The sequence below is a fragment of the Varroa jacobsoni genome, unplaced genomic scaffold (assembly GCF_002532875.2).
Source record: "Varroa jacobsoni isolate VJ856 unplaced genomic scaffold, vjacob_1.0 scaffold_979, whole genome shotgun sequence".
NCBI lineage: Eukaryota > Metazoa > Arthropoda > Arachnida > Mesostigmata > Varroidae > Varroa > Varroa jacobsoni.
Genome location: NW_019213881.1, coordinates 76,214 through 93,131, shown reverse-complemented (window position 1 = coordinate 93,131; position 16,918 = coordinate 76,214). Strand labels below are relative to the sequence as shown.

General features: G+C 41.8%; 1 protein-coding gene across 5 annotated transcripts in view; it reads left to right on the top strand.

The window, feature by feature from the left end:
• LOC111265522 (uncharacterized) overlaps positions 1–16,918 on the top strand; it is a 126,324-nt gene that overhangs the window by 52,092 nt on the left and 57,314 nt on the right. For all 5 annotated transcript variants that reach the window (XR_015313092.1, XR_002683500.2, XM_086970527.1 and 2 more), the window contains exon 2: positions 15,247–15,820. Coding sequence is in view for 3 of the 5 variants with exons in the window: in XM_086970527.1 (XP_086826653.1) it covers positions 15,705–15,820 (116 nt within the window). In the remaining 2 variants the exon portion in view is untranslated. The remainder of the gene's footprint in view (positions 1–15,246; positions 15,821–16,918) is intronic.

Sequence of the window (16,918 nt, the reverse complement as noted above, 5' to 3'; positions counted from 1 at the left end):
CAACACGAAACCAGCAATGAAAATTACTGGATGTGGAACTATCTATTTGGGCGATAGTTTTTTTTTTACCCATTATGTATTAATGCAGCCCTTATGCGTTTGAGATGATCTAGGACCAGGGGTCGTTTCAAATGATTCTCGTCAAAGTGATTCGTTTCCACTGGACTTCATTACCTGATCTTAAGTACGAGCACGGATGATTTAGACCTAACCCTGTTTCATTCTAGAAAGGCCGGATCTCACTTGTTCATCCGTCCAGGGAGTGCCATTTCTAAAGGCTGCTGCTTAATTGTGGAACTAGTCCCAGGTATCTGAGACCTGTAGAATACAATATTTCCTAAGTACTTAAGATCTGGAAAAGAGGCGCGGGGCCTCGTAAGTACTCATAGATTTGAATGAAATTCTTATTCTCTTACTATTATCCACGCTAAGCTCGTCTGTCTGATACAGTTAGCCCACACACTGACACTAGACGCCGGACAGACTACTGCGTCGGAAGCGACAGCGCTCCAACTTCTTAACAAAAATTGAACCTCTACCATACTTTATTATGCTATATTAGGAACTATAGTATTTAATTCGTGCAGTTTGAGCAAGATACAAAATCTGGTTTTACCGTAGAGTAAGGAGCTAATTTAATCTATGCTTGCCACTGTATGTTATGAGGTACTTAATAAAGATGTCAAAACAGTTCCTTTCTTAATGGCATGTGAACTTTGATACTATGTTTAATAAACTAATAGATATTTGGATTTGATATACGGTTCTACTGCCGCCATCAAATATTGTCTCCCTTAGTTTAGCAGGCACAGTCACTACCATTGCGCCGTTTCACGAGAATACCCTCTTCAGAAACTAATCACTTCAATTTTTTCTTATGACTTCAGTTGTTCGGCTGGTCTTCGACCGGGTATACGCGGATGATGTCCAAGACAATAGAAGCTTCACGAGTGTGCCAATCACTTCGAGCCGGACCTCAGCTAAATTACAACGGTCTCTTTTTGGTTACGCGTTTGCTCAGGTTCGACGCTAATAGCAGAGGGGTCACAAACCAACCACTGGTTTACGGCCTGTCTAATGTGGCGACACTGAGATTCGTCGCGTTGAGCATTGTCAATCTCCCTCTACTATCTGTTTATTTCATTCAGCTATACAACATTGTCCTCAATCGAATACGGTCGACTGTGCTGGGCGCTCGCAATCCCGTTCCGTCCGTCCTGCCATAGTTGACGGGTCTGCTGTTCATCGGCCACGATGAAGGGGCACCACGATTTGGCTAAAAAACGCCATCCAAGCCGAAGAGAAAAAGAAAGTCGCGATAAACAAGCTTTCGCATATGCGACGCATAGGTAGGACCTGCTTAGGGCAACCTGAGGGGGTATCCCACCGAATGAAAGTTTGACATTTAGAAGTAACCACGGGGCAAAGCGGGCCGGACGGTGGTGAGCTGTGTGTCTGCATTTTGTCGGCACTTTCGGTGACGTTGGCGTTAGGTCACGTTGTTGCTGAGGATATCGTGGGACGCCATGATCAAAGGACTATCGGTCAAGAAACAGATTTTCGTGGCATTATCCTATTTTGTTGCTTGCCACCAGGGGGAAGTTACAGATTAAAGTTGAAACCGGTTTACGTGTATGCCATTGCTCCTCCTTATACACCTCGTATATTTATTGTAGAGGCCTCTTATGAGTAACATCGGCTGTACCTTTGTGTAGAGACCGATGATACTGAAAACTGTTTTCATGAGCGATATTACTCAATCTAACATTCAAATCATTGATGCATTACAGCAGTTTCACGGTGTCACTATATACAGATGTCTGTGTGTGTGTGTGTGTGTGTAATAAGTCAAGTTAATTCGTTTGTTATTACTTTAAAAAAGGATCTGTTCTTGAACAATGTTTATACATCAGGCCATCTCGGCAATCCCTTCCCTGCATTCCACGTTGTTACTTTGTAGCAGTATGTTCACAAAGCTATCACCTACATCTTTTCGTAGCGCTAATCTATGCTTACATGTCCCATACGTTCTCATAAATGTAAGATTTCCTTTTCTTTTTACCGCGGAAGGTTGTTTGATATGTCAACGACCTGCCGCTTACATAAAGTCGAGAGTTGACTATATATAGCAGTGATAGCAGTCTGTCTTACCGACGCAGTTATTCACTCACTATATTGTGGGCAGTCGCAGGTTGATTTGTCGCCCAGCCTGACTCAGCGAAGGAGGAAGTACGCTCAGTGAGTCAGGAAGGGCCGATCCACACTGTACAGCAGCATCGATTGTTTTTTCTTGACCTGCCTACCAGCTGGTCACGAACGGTTTTTCATAGGAGAGCAGTCACCGCAGGAGAGCACTGACAAGTCATAGAAGAACCCAGTGTCGTCTTTCGTTTTGTTATGCTTCAGCCGTTGGTAGCGCTGCTGCGGGTGCCTTGGACCGCTGTTTCCCTACTTGCATCCATCTACCGCTGTTAGATGCTCACGTCAGGGAGATAGCTCTAAATACGTTGTGGAAGGACACCGATTTAGGACGCTAACGTCCTGAGTGTTTATCTGTCTGTCAAGTCAGTGGCTGTTCTCAAGCGGCAAGCAGCGATGAGGTTCAATGTCAGCCGATTGAAATATGCCAGAAACATTGGGACACATCAAGCCGTTGACCTTTTTATTTAAGGAATCTCAAGTTCATGGCCGTCATGGCGCCTATCGCTGTGATGTTGGTGCATTTTCATAGACGTAGTGAAAATGAACTATAATAAAGGACGCGGATGAAATTTTATACTAGTTGTTTCTGTGCAACGCTCTTTGTTATTACAGAATCAACGGCTATTTTGGAGCTTGATTGGAAATGATTGACTTAGAATTCTTGTGTCAGCGATCCTTTAGTTGATAAGTGATTAAATTGACAACCGAAATAGGTTATAGAAGGCAGATTAAAAAGGTAAACAAATACTAGAGTATTCACAGAAGTCAATAATCAGGTAGAACGGCGCTTAGGCCACCACCTTCGTTAATAGTAACGATGCAAGTGGATCGTCACCGAGCCTAAACGAGGCGATATGTCGTATCAAATTGATAAGTTGGGACTGTTCTTGTCTGTTATTCTTAGCAAATTTCCCGATCTAACGGTTCAATGATCGACATATTTCGCATTATGTCGGCCATTCTTCTATCCATATTCCTCGGTTGATTTCACCTAGTGGCTCGGTGAAACTTTCTGGTCACATATTGAAGTCAGACTACGCGCTTGTTCATTCGCCGATAAACTGATCTCTCCGTAAGGATCGATTCAATCAGTTCAGCTATTCCCTGTTCCCGCCAATAAAAACAGTAACGGCAGATGTTGCTAATATAAACAAGTGCCAATTGCTATCAACAGGTTAGCAGAAAAAACGGAATTATCAGCATTCAGGACCAATAGATGAATTCTTCTATCAGTAGTTTCGGTATATACCGCGAAGCGTGATACGCAACAGGAACAGAACAACAAGTGACACAGATCAGTCTCCGCTCGTGTCCTGCAAAAAGAAGGGACGACAATAACGGCACTGTATTTTGTTGTATACATCGATTCATCCTAAGAGGCACTAGCGCCCATACGCTGTACACTGCGCCGATTCATGACGTAGTGAAACTGATGGCCATTAGCTCGTATCGAAAACGCTCTCGGACGGCATCAGCATGCGTCCAGCGGCAGCATCGCAGTGTTGGACCAATGGCGTGTGCGAATGGCTGCGATGATAATGATCGGCGGAAATCAACAGAAAATGATCATGTGACCAATGCTATAACAATCGCTGTTGGCGCTAGTGCACTTGCTACTACTGACGGCAAAAATGGCGAAAACTGTAAACCAGTGGTTCCAACGTCAACAGTAGGCTGTGAGAATTTCAAGGCGAAAGAAGCTGCACCATGACGAAAAATGCTATGACAAAACGCCGCCACCCAAAGGAAGATCGGGGGAGAAGGCGGGCCCGAAGTTTCTTTGCTAAACCCCAAAGAACGCACCTGGGAGCGAGTACGGAAATACAGACGAAAAGCTTTAAAGAAAAACGAAGTAAATTGAGAAATGGATGGATGGACGATGATTGTTTTGCGTGGGCTTCGTGTGAGCGAACGATCGCTGGGAATAAGCGAGCGCAGTTCTAGCAATGACCGCCATAGCGCATTACGAACTCTGTCGATACTAGTATTTATTGGCAGTGCCTACCACTGTTGTAGATATAGAGCTTCCCACAACTATAGCGGCGGCTTCTGCGTCTACGCTGCCACGGAAGCCGCATCTACGGTAGATAGATAGAAACAGACGGATTGTTTGATGGTGGTAATGTCCACACGAAAAACGACTGGGCAGTCGAGCAAAGAAAAATAAAAAAAAACATTGCTTCAACAGGATAGAAGAGAAAACGCAAAACAGGAAAATTTATCAAGTGGAAAAAATATATATAGCGGAAAAAATGACAGAAAGAGGAATAGACGAAGATACCGCATCAGCCTAAGTGAACGTGCCATGGGCAAAACGTAGAAATAATTTATTAATACGAGGGGCGTACAATAGGAGTTGGAAAGAGAGATGGGTAGACAAACAGGGGTCACGAATCAAAAACGTAACGAAACAATTTTACTTAAACTCTGCACGACATTAGAGTTTGTTACTGTTATCATAAAAAAAAGAAGAACGAAATAGGATAAGAAATCAATGAATGTAAATGCGCTTTTACACAGTCACATATCACACGTGGTTGCCCTACGCTGGAAACACGCAGAACAGAACATTGAGGTCTAAGTGTTACTGGGTAGATGCGGCAACTTGACTCAGAAGAATGTGCAATAGGTTCAAGCTGGTAATGTTATCTACCGACACCGACGACGTGATACGATATACCCTAGATGACGCAGTGGTAAGAGACTTCCTCGTAATCTTACGGATAGGTGAACTAGTTTATGTTGAAAATCGAATGTAGACGCGACTTGTTTCGCGTTGGCATGGATCAGCCGTCTGATGCAATGGCTAACGGCAGTATCGGCCGTAAAAAGAGAAATAATGAATCTGTTTGCTGTTGGCCCACTATTAGCAGACCTGATCCAGCGCTCATTCCAATAAGTGTACGTCATTATTTGCTCTTTGCTTTTTGCTATTTACTGCTATCAATAATCAGCGGTAAAACACAAATATAAGGTTAACACATGGTGATCTCTCTATATTTAAGAGGTCACGTCCGGTATTGTTGTTGAACGTTCCATCCAATTCTGGAAGGCTTCTACTATGAAATGCACTTGAAATAAGATGAATGAATATGGCAAGCTACGCAGGGTATGATGCATAGATTCCTGCTGAGCAGACCATTCTGTTATTGTTAACAAAAAAAAAAGTATTTGATACAACATATCACAGAATCGGTAGTGGTGGTTCATTCGTATGCCACTGTAAATATGTCATTCTTCGATCGTAGAAGGACGAGCTTTTACCTCTGCTCACGCACGGTATTCAGTAGCTGATCGTTCATATAATGTTAGCCGCTTTGATTACTGCTACTGTTATTAATATGACAAAATCAACGTGCTGGCCCATCACGATTGTTAATCTTCATGCTGTTGTTGTCATCGTTCTCCGCAAGGCACGTGAGAATGCCCACCTTTCTGTGGAATGATGATCCATAGGACTGCCAGCTCTCGCTACTATGACAACTGCAGAAAAAGACAGCAACAGTTGTTGAACCAGCGACCAGCGATGACAGCATCAGTAGCGTTGGTAACATCAGGCAACGCCTGGCTGAAACGTCGTCGAAACAAAGAAACAGCTCGCTCCATTCTGTTTCGGCTCATCCGAAGCCGAATGCCCTATCTCCTATGCCCACCCGATCTGACGTCTCATCCCGTTCGTCCGATTTACCTCCCCGTTGATCTAAAAGCGCGAATTCATTGTTTTCTCTGTTGCCATTACTGTTGCTGAATGGTAGTCCTCTTCGGCGATAGACGCGATTCTTTTGTTATCGTTTCTTCAGTCCACTCATCGCCTAGCGCTATTAACGTTACCACGATCGTTTTATTGCTCGCTTCCTGTCGACATTGTCATCCAGCGAGGCACTGCTAGGGCCGTTATCCTCACTTGTTTTTGATCCACCGTTGGACGGACGACCCAACGATAAGCTGGTGAGTCGTTCGTTGATTCGCAGCGACTGGTTCGCCGTTGTTGGTGCGAATGCGCCAGTGTCGATAACGGCCACAGTAACACCAGCGCCACCATGACAATAATAAAACCAGGTAAAATAGCAACGGGCCTAAAGTGGACCCACACACAGGGCGGCCGAAGCGTTGGAAGAACGCATGATCAAGAAACGAGGCCCAATTAGTTATTGCAAAAATTAGTTATTGAACGGATTTAAGTCCGCTACTTACTACCAGCCGCTGTTTTACTTACGTTAGCCATCAACGACTGCCTACTGCTGCCACCTGTAGGGTATCTGTGAACGTGTGACTTCCTGGGAGACGTCCTTTGATGGGAGCAACGCGAGGTCGGACGTAATCGATTAGGCTGGCCGTCATCGTTGAGTTGGTGTTGACACGATGACCATCTGTATAGCGCAGGTACGGATTGCTTAAAGTGACTGCAGAGGCGGGTGAAGCAGTTGAAGAATAACCCTAATGAACTATATAACATACAGGATGAAGTTCGAAAAAACACTTACGAACATACAAGTTGGCGCAATCAAATTTGTATAGACTGGCTTTGTCGTAACGAGCATGTGCTCATTAGCTCATATCGGTATTACAAGAAAAAACTTAGCATGCCGTTTTCGAAATTCGAACCGTGTAGTTCCGCTTATATTACGACAGTTAGAAATAATAACATATTAAAAAATTAATCGAAGAAAAAAATACAAAATGTATAGAAAAAGAAATCCGGCTTTCGATGTTCAACTCTGTACATCTATATAATTTTATATTGTACAGAGCTAAAATAAGCACTCACTCTATTTTCTTGTTACTTATTCTACTTTACCTTATTATAAGTAAGCCCTACTGTACTACCTTACAACTATTATATATATATATATATATATATATATATATATATAGTAGATGAAAGGTGACGTTTGTATTTTGGTAAACCTCGTATAGTGCTACGCATCTTCTTCGTTATGTTTCAATATTTGCTACCATATTTTTGTTGTATTCAGACGCCACTTTTACGCATGCCACGCATCACGTAAAATTTATATCGTACGTATAAATATTTAGATCGTGTTCGGGCGTTGTTACTTACTGCATCTAGACTGTTTTCTTCTCCAAGCGCATAACACTGTTGGGTGAGTCATTCTACGTCTTTATAGTGTATTTATTGGTGAGCTCCGCATATGGTGTCCTGATCTGTGAGGTAATACTGACCGCAAAGCTCGCGTACATAAGCAGTAACGTTCTGGAATACAATAGCTAGGTGACCTGGTCTGGTTTTTCATTTAAGCCCGTTGTTGCACTGTACTGCTGTGTTATCGATAGATATTACCTGGACACCACCCCCTTGACGCCTGTCTGCTCCTTCCATCTATCGATAAGTAGGCTCAAGCATTAGGGTCGTAGATTTTACGATCAATTAGAGGATTTTTCATTAGAGCTGTCCAACACATTGGCGCTAAACCTGGTTGGTTGACGAGCGCAAAACGCAAGGTGATTATCCGAAAGTAGTGGCGAACAACAGCGCATTTCATTTCATGGTATCGGTATCTTCATGATGTCGCATTGGTCTTTCTGTACAATACTTTCAGTGCTTTTCTTAATGTTCTATTAGAAGATAACGAAAGAAGCAAGAAAACGAAGATATGTGATATTGTCGACCCGACGTCGGAAAATTGCCTATAGCGCAATGAGATAAGAGAAGCAAAGCTTCTAGGGAAGGCTCGCCTAGCCCAGCATCATCGGTTCATGCGTCACTGTGTCCTACCGTGCGTCCGTATCAGACTCCTGGCCTTTCTAAGAGGCGCATGACGACAGCACAACGGCAGTTTGTTGTGTCAGCATGTGTGTGACAGCGCGTCTGATTCAAATGGCCCCCGGGGGCAGGCGTATAGGTATATACGGATATATAGTATGGCGGATTTACAGTTTGAACTATGCGGCCTATGATTAAATTTATACAGACAAGTGAGTTTTTGGTTGTCTGGTTCCTGTCAATAGTTTGCTTATTTTCTTATTGAAACAAGTATCTAACGAATGTCTACCTTTAAAATGTTAATTGCTACCAAATTAATTAGTTCAATTGTTTATAAAAATGGTGTTTTGTTGCTTTTGGCATTAGCATTTTTAGGATCATTTTTATATATAGACTCGGTATAATCTGATGTACAGGTGCACTCAGTAAAAAGTCAATTCTTTCCTAGGAAATAATTTAAAAAATGAATAACAATTACATTAAAGGCTTGTATTATAAATTCCAACCGCACTTGTTACATGCGGCACCATTAGAGGAAGCTTCAAAGAGACATTCTGATATGATAGAATGCTACAAACTATAGACAAATATATGATTTAAGCATTAATTTACTCTATGTTTAAGCTTATAAAGGGAAACGTTACTACAGAACATGTAGCAGTATCTTAAAATCGTTGCCTATTAGAATTTCTGGGCGAAACGAACGAATTTGAACGGCGAACGGATACGATGAGGTCGATTCATTCACAGCTATCCCCTCAACACGCCGAGCCCCCCAGAAGCCGGTTGCTAAGGAAGAGGTTCTCCCAGTGGAGCAGACCTGCCATTCCTTGTCAGCCCAATACGCCAGTCAGCAATTATAGATCGAAGTGCTCCGATACTGTCCGGCGTTGCCGGTCTAGAGGTGTGTTATTGTCGAACGAATTGCGAATGATTGAGGAACCACTGGACCATGTGGCCTTCGCTGACTACGGGGGAGGCGGAGCTTTTCGAACCCCACACGCAACAAGCCACCCACCTCGATATAATCAAACGCTAAGGTACTTCTATTGCCAACATTTCTCGATCTAAACATCTTATCAACCATTCGCTTGTCTACACGCTGTAGGAACGAAGTCCTGGCTAGTGCTTCTCTATAGAAACGGTTTCTTTTCTCTACAAGTTATAGCCTGTAAGGATGTTCGTGTATTCTCGACTAGTTTATGTAGTCAGTACCCCTACACTTTGGCCCGTATGGGCCGACGTTGACTACAGGAAAATTACTATAATAGTAGACGACACACGAGGCCATGCAGAGACTTGTAATGCGGAGCGAAACGATTCTAACCACTTGAAAGGGGTTCGAAGGAGAGGCACTGTTGAAAATCCATTGACGAATAGGTATATTACTATATAACAGACTATGGTAGGTGACACCACTCTGCAGCTAAGCATTTTTCACTAGGCTTTTTATACCTATAGATGGACAGTTTGATTACGGCAAATTCATCAATGTCTGCATGTGTGTGTTCCTGTGCCGTTAAGGTACTGGAGCCGATTGCGATTACGGTGAGTCTGAATTACCTGTGGACGACAGCTTTCCCAAGCCGAACTAACCTATTTTATCAGACGTATGTTACCTGTATTAGTGGTGTCACAAGATCATCTCTGGTTCGAAAGATTGCTTCCCATAAGATTGCATCCCGCTCTTCTTTTTCTGCTTGCCAGCGTAAAAAAAGCAAAACACGACCTACAGAGTATACATCTTCTCATATATAATGTGAAACTTGCCTCCGAGAACAGCAGTTGATTATACACACATCTTTATTTGTTACTACTTAAATCTGTAGAACATTGCTAAGTTCTAATGCTAGGCCCAATCGAAGTTCGTTTGCCGGACTTCACTGAAACCTGCACCCGTTTCTTCTATATTCTATACTTATATATTCTATATTTCTAGGTCTTGCAACGTGTTTCGCTGTTTGTCTAACATAAAGCCAGTTTTTCTTAACTGATTACCCTCTTCAGTATTCTTACTAAGGACTGCAATTTGTTTTACGATTTATATCATTTCCAACAATCATGGCAACGATAACAACTTTTATAGTTACTTAGATATAGATCATGGAAGTAGACGACAAACTGACGATGAAGGCAAGGTTGATTGGCATATTGAAACGTAGCAAAACTACCGTTCTGCTTCTGCTGCGACAGTTATTATCTCTCAGTGTTGATAGACACACATACACACATGCATACATACATACAGATTCGACAACTGGTCTTCGCCGATCGTTCACATTTGCATAGTCACCTTCATCCCATCTATGAACTCGTTATTTATTAATGGATATGCTCTTTCTCGCGGATGGTTAAAACGGTGAAGAACTAGAAGAAAGCGAAACCGTTACTCGTGACAATTACGTTACTGCTGCTGCTAGGACAATCTGAAAAAAGTGGATGACGTGATGGATAAGGAAGCAGCGAGAAAGACTATAGTGAGTACTGTAAATTCCTTACCCTTTCACAGTCGTCCGAACAAAACATACATCCGCAACGTGCCTATCTTGTACAGGTTACTAGATATCGCCACTTATCTATCGGCTAGCATTTAGCACGAGGTGTTCGTTGACGACGATTCGGAGTCGGTAATCGCTGACAGCTGCCGACCTGGTCGGTGACGCGTTTTGCCTGTCGCGTCCGCGCGTTCACCCCTACGACGCGACGACTGCTATATTGTGCCGGTTGTAATGACAACGACCAAACAACTCGTGGGGCGTTATCTAGTGTAAATAGCTGTTCTTACCTGGTTATAACGACGGCACGTCGTCGAACGATCAGAGCAAAGCGTCCACCAACCAAACCAAAGGAACATCTTCATCGAACTGAAACGTCATCAATCCTCACCACTGTCAGAGACGCTGCCGCTGACGTCACGTACAATCACCATAATACAAAAGTAAATTTCTCCACCCGAACGAGAGGAAAACGTCGATATTGTCTGCTTGTCTGCCCGCCCGCTTGTCTGTTTGCTTCCACCCGTCCTTCCGTCGAAACGTGTTAGTCTCGTGTCCGGTGTTTGCCTCTTTATCTGTCTATATGCATAGTTTGACCGATTAGCTATGCAATGGCATATTTACGCTAGGTAACAACCCTGGCTCCATATTCGTATCGTTGCATGTTTTCGTGGACCCATCTTGGGACCATCGCTGGTTCCATCTTACGTTTTGTCCCGTTGTACGAACCCACAGACACCGACAGGCAGACCCGCCGATACGCACACAGCCGTAATCACAGGATACCGCACGTCTATACGATAATCGCTCATTCGCATAACGTCAGTAACATAAACATCTACTGCTTAGCTGTTTGTATTACTACGCCAATTGGATTGGGATGTTGGGCAAGAATGCTTTTTCGTGAGGTTTGTACGGCCAATGGCCGCAGTGGCAGTTCGGATGAATTCGAGCGCGTTTATTATCTAATTATTTGTTTTTTGGCTTTGTCATTATCGTCAACCGTGACGACCGTTACATGCGGTCTGTTTGGCAACTATGGCGGATTTGCTATGCGAAGTTAATTATGAAGTAAGTCGAGGCTGATGGTCCACCATTGCCAAACTGTTCGAAAACGCTTTTCAGGCTTTTTGGGATTTGTTCTCGTTTTTATTGCTCGCACTGCGACCAGAGCTATAGAGAATATATGAGGAACATTTGATTGGTAAATGGACGGTGAATGGTGGAAGCCATTCATTCGTGAGAATCAAATAGTATAAAAACAAGCAGGAGAATATATATAGTATGAGTAACGTTCGCAATTATTCTAAAAAGGTTCTAGGCTCAACAAAGTTATCCCGGACATCTCTGGTGGTGATGTCAGCTTTCCTCCACGTGTAAGCCTTCAAATTTCGCCGCGAATTTGTAATAGTATTTTCTGAAAACCATCTCTTTCGAGAAGTACAATCATTTTGAACACAAAACGTTTTTTATTCGGTTTTGCTATTTATGGACTAATTTGACTGTCCTTTTGATCTATAACTTGATGGTTATTGTCTCAGGGTGTATTTACCGTAGCTTGTTTTTTTTTCTAGCTATATTTAATAGGATTCCTAGGTTTAACGAAATTGTAATAACAATGATCGTTAAAAAAATCTTTTTCTAACGATTTACATGGCGGCGATTATATATATATATATATATATAATATATGTATGTTGTAGGTAACAAAGCATGACGCAACGTTGGCAGGGCAAACGACATTACAGTCGACGCTTCGTATGAAATCTGCGTGTTTTAAACGATGATACTATATTTCTGCATTTGTTGGAGCGACACAACGTATCTGAGCGATGTCAGATTATTTCGAAATTATTCTCGAGCATGAAGTTAGTTCGAATCAACTAAAGCGTAGATCTGCTATTGGCAGGTGAGGGCGGTAGCGGGTATCGGCCTCGATGACAACCATCGTGTGCTACTTTTTATTTATTGATTATAGTCACTCTGTAACATGAGGAAAATAGAGGGGCAATGTGCTGTTATAGAAGATTAGAATCGCTGTTAGCGCTAGCAGCGTTTTGACAGTTACCCAGCGACGATTGTCGCCATTGAATGACTATAGCACGAGATTAGATCATTAGTAGTAATTTAAAGTTTGTTAAAGTTATAAATTAGTGTTTTGCTTCTTACTACCGTATGGGTTATACTTACTATGCACATTGTCGTAATGCAAGCCCTGTATTAGTGAACTGTTGCATTTTTACGCTTCCACTCGCTAGAAAAGTATAGTCAAACACATACCGGTTGCGTTCAATTATTGTTGATTATTGTGAAATCAAGTAAATATTAAGGAATGGGCGGTACCCACTCCGTCATAGACGAGTCAACCCAGAGAATACTAAACAAGAATCGAACGTGTCAAAGAATTGCTTTTGTATTTGCAGGCGTTGATTGCTTGTCAGGAATAGAAACGTATATGCTAATACATAGAATATTGCGTCTCGAATTGTTCTATGCGTACGATCGTTTGACATTTGATACGATCTCGATGAAATGTTCAGTCGAAATAAGCGTCACGAATGGCTTTAAAACTATGGGCGTCTACCAAAGAGCTGCGGCTAGAAATATATTGATTATTTTCGCTGCACATAAAAAAAACTAATAGAGACACGGTGTCGCGTTTGCTTGTTACGCTTTACTGGTCATAATGTCATCGGACGATTTCGAGAATCCCACTTATTTCGTACCTACGATATAATTATCATCGATACTTCTACAAAAATGTTAACTCTTATAGCAGACGAAAAAATTCGAAGGCGCTGTATCATAATTCGCCAATGTCAACAATCTACGGAAGTTAGCTAATGCTGTTATTTCGCATACGGTGAGATATAGCTAAGAAATACGGTTCTCTTTGTAGTTATGCTTTTTCATGGATACAAGTATATGCTCGTCAAAATTCGCATAGAATGAGTTCTTTAGCTCGATTGCGTGTCTAAATTATGGCTAGCCAATTTCAAAAGGTACTTTTAAATGTACGGTCCTCGTCGGACCCGGTCTTCGTACACGTCGTGGAGCCCGTGTATAGTTATCTTGCGTTAGAGGCAAACAAAGAATATCGAAGATGCTGCCTTCTGCTATCTGATTTCTTTCGAGCTTGAACAAAAGCTCGACAGAGCTTCATTAACAACCTAACATTGCATCAACATTGTAAAATTAAGCTAAATCGCGTACTCAAACGAACGCTTACCTGCGGGTACCTTTCGCCTTCTTATTTGTTGGTTTCTGCCACGAATATCGGCGGATTACGCTTCCGGTTGCTTTTGCCTCGCCTTCTATCTTCCAAGTCGTGCACTCCTTTGGTCATACCTTAATGAATAGGTCATCTATTCGAATTAGTTTGTGTGGGAGGAAGGCTCGTCTTGTTTCTGCTGTGGGGTGGACTCCGATGGGTTATTTCACATAAGGAGGGATAGTGAGATTTTGTGTATTTTCGTCTTAACACAAACCGTTTCTCCGTTAGAACTCTGGCTGCCGTACGTGGCGTTCCCGCTGAGCTTAACTGAAATAGAACGAAGGGCAACTGTAATATCTAAAACGAAAAAATACGGAAAAAAGGAAGGGAAACATCGAAGTTAGATCTTGTGAACAAAATAATATCCATCAGATTCATTAAAAGGTTGAATGCTGTTCATTTGGCTGTCAGACCTACGCCCTCATTGTTAACGGTGAAGATCACGATATTGCTACATGATATTATCGACGCGAGAGTTTATATATACTGATATAATCTTGCTTGTAGGAAGGTTGCCTATGGTCTAGTAAAATGTACTTGTGTAGGTGAAAAGTTACATTGCATTCAGAAAATTAACGAAAACCAAATGTCAAGATGATAGTTTAATTGTACTCGAATGTTATATCATTTGCTTTTAGCACTGTGAAAAAATCTTTTCATCACCGTAAGAAATGTTATATGTACCGCATAAATCGCTGGAAAAAACAAAAAAAAACAAATGAAAATGAACAATATATTTAAAAGGCAACAATTGAAACCCTTGCAATACTATTGGTAAAATGTCGTCATAATTATTGCGAGCAGGAAACGGTTGTGGGTGGTTTCCACAAGTGTACGCGGAGAAAGATTAGCTTTTGGTTATTTTCATTGTATGAACAAATTCTCCGAATCATTTATTAAATCAAGAACCTGACTTTATTAGAAAGAAGGGTTAGTTAGAGGTGAATCTCGCTAGACTTATTTGACATTTCTCCAGCGTATGACGTGTGAAATGGCATGGTAATCATATGCCATCGTATTTATTTGTAAATTTAAAATAACAGCATCAGCCATCAAAACCAAGGCGACTTTTGTGAGTGAATTATCCGGTTAATTAATTTAATTAGTACGAACAAAATAGAAACATATGTTGAGGGGTATGGCATTTAGAAGGGTATGCCACCTACCAGATTGCCAAAAGATCCTATTCTAACGCTATACCACATTCCTTTGCGGTGCAGCATCATTGAGTACGGTGGTCAATGCTTCCTAACTGTTTGTATATTTAAGCATGTTGTACCTTGTCGAAACTTCTTATTGCAATGATAACTTTAGCCCTTCACCGTATATATATATATATATATATATATACGCTGATAGATGTATGCACATACTCTTAAATGCGATTGATGTCGATCATCCAACAGGTAATTAGCTCTCTTCCCGAATTTAAATCCCCAAAGCATCTAAAACACCGATATTCTAAGCAAACCAGCTCTCTTCTTTGCTATTTGTGGGCCGTAATATCATATTCATAATGTTATTGCTTTGCACCTTCTATTACGTTTCAGGCGGTTCAGGCTACGCGGAGGGCGCTGTGCTCAACCACGAACCTGCTGATCGAGTAGCTGACCCGTTAACCTGATCCTGGAGACCCATGCCTATCCATACTTCATCTACACAATGACAAATCATCAAATCACCTCAACGTTCAAATCGATCAGCGCTTACTAACAGCGAAAAGAGTCGCTAACTACTAGAACCCAAATCATATAACTATAGAAACGTAACGACGTAATTTTTTCTACTATCAGTGGTTGATATTGAGCTGCTGTCATTGTATTTTTTGTATCCGTTCCAACCAGTTGTAATTTCTCTGAAAGCTGAAAGCAGCATCCGTCCGGTGCAGGAGTACCTAGAACTCTCCGTCTATAAACACTGTCCTTAGACATTATTGGTGGCATCACAGCCATCGACTGGAAAAACCTGTTCAGTTCCGAACAGAAATTTCTCGGCATCAGCAGAAGCTATGAACCAGAAGAAACCACGAGGCTTCCTCAATGAGGCCGTTTGGCCCAACAGGATCACCGTACGGCAGGATGCGATATCAGACTCATATGCGATCGAAACACGACCGTTTGCCAGGTATTTGACTGGGCTATTTATATATATAATGCATATACTATTATTTTACAGATACTGTTAACTAAGTATGATTGAATAATGCTACATAGTGTCGTCCAAATTGTATCACAAATAATTATTTTAATTAGTCATATTGTTCTTAATGTGCGTTATAGTTTTGCTTCCATACGAAATTTTTTTCTTCATTGATTCTCTCTCATGTTTCCGGACGCGGCTTACCTTAAAAAACGGATCATTTGCATGCATGGATTCTCAGATAAGTTGAAACGTGGCTGATCAAATTGTTTACTGCCATCCGTTCAAACAAAGGAGCCACTGGTGATACAGGGCCATCCACAGATAGTCATTGAAAACAAGTTAATACAATTTTTATATAAATAGTCTGTTAGCCTTAACAGACTATGGGTTTAATTGTGAAGGGGTGACGGCATCACTAATGTCATCATCGTCGTCGTCGTCGTCGTCGTCGTGGTGATGCTACAGAAAAAGCTGTACCGGCCGTACGTTTAGATTTTTACGAGCTCACATACAAAAAATTTGTACGCAGTGCATATACACACGAGGTCACCCTTTTCTAGCAGCCATGATGACGTCTCTAGGAAGAAAAAAAAAACACCCAATTTCGCTCTCGTTTGCAGTTTTATGCACAATCGTCCTAGCCTTCAAATTCTCTGCATCTTAGAAGACTTCTTAATGGAATTTTTGTTGCAAAGGACAGTGGCGCAACGCAGAGATATCGCGGTTATCATATTCAAAAATATTATCGATAACGGCCAATTTCTGTCGCTATTTTTTACTTTTCTGGTAGAATAAGAAAAAGTACACATCGACAACAATAACAACAGCAGACGTCCAGAAACAACACACGACGACGACGACGACGAGAACAACAGCAACAACAACAATAGCATTAATCGGATCCACTGCGAACTACGCCTATTTTCCTTTTTGCCTTCTATCAGCAGCGGATGCCACTGTCTTAGTAGGTGTCTTCGTCGCCCAACACATTATCATGTTTTATTGATTTCTATTTATGTTTACGGGCGATTTTGGTTACGTCGCACACCCCGAGCTGCTGCTGCTGTTGCTGTTCCTGCT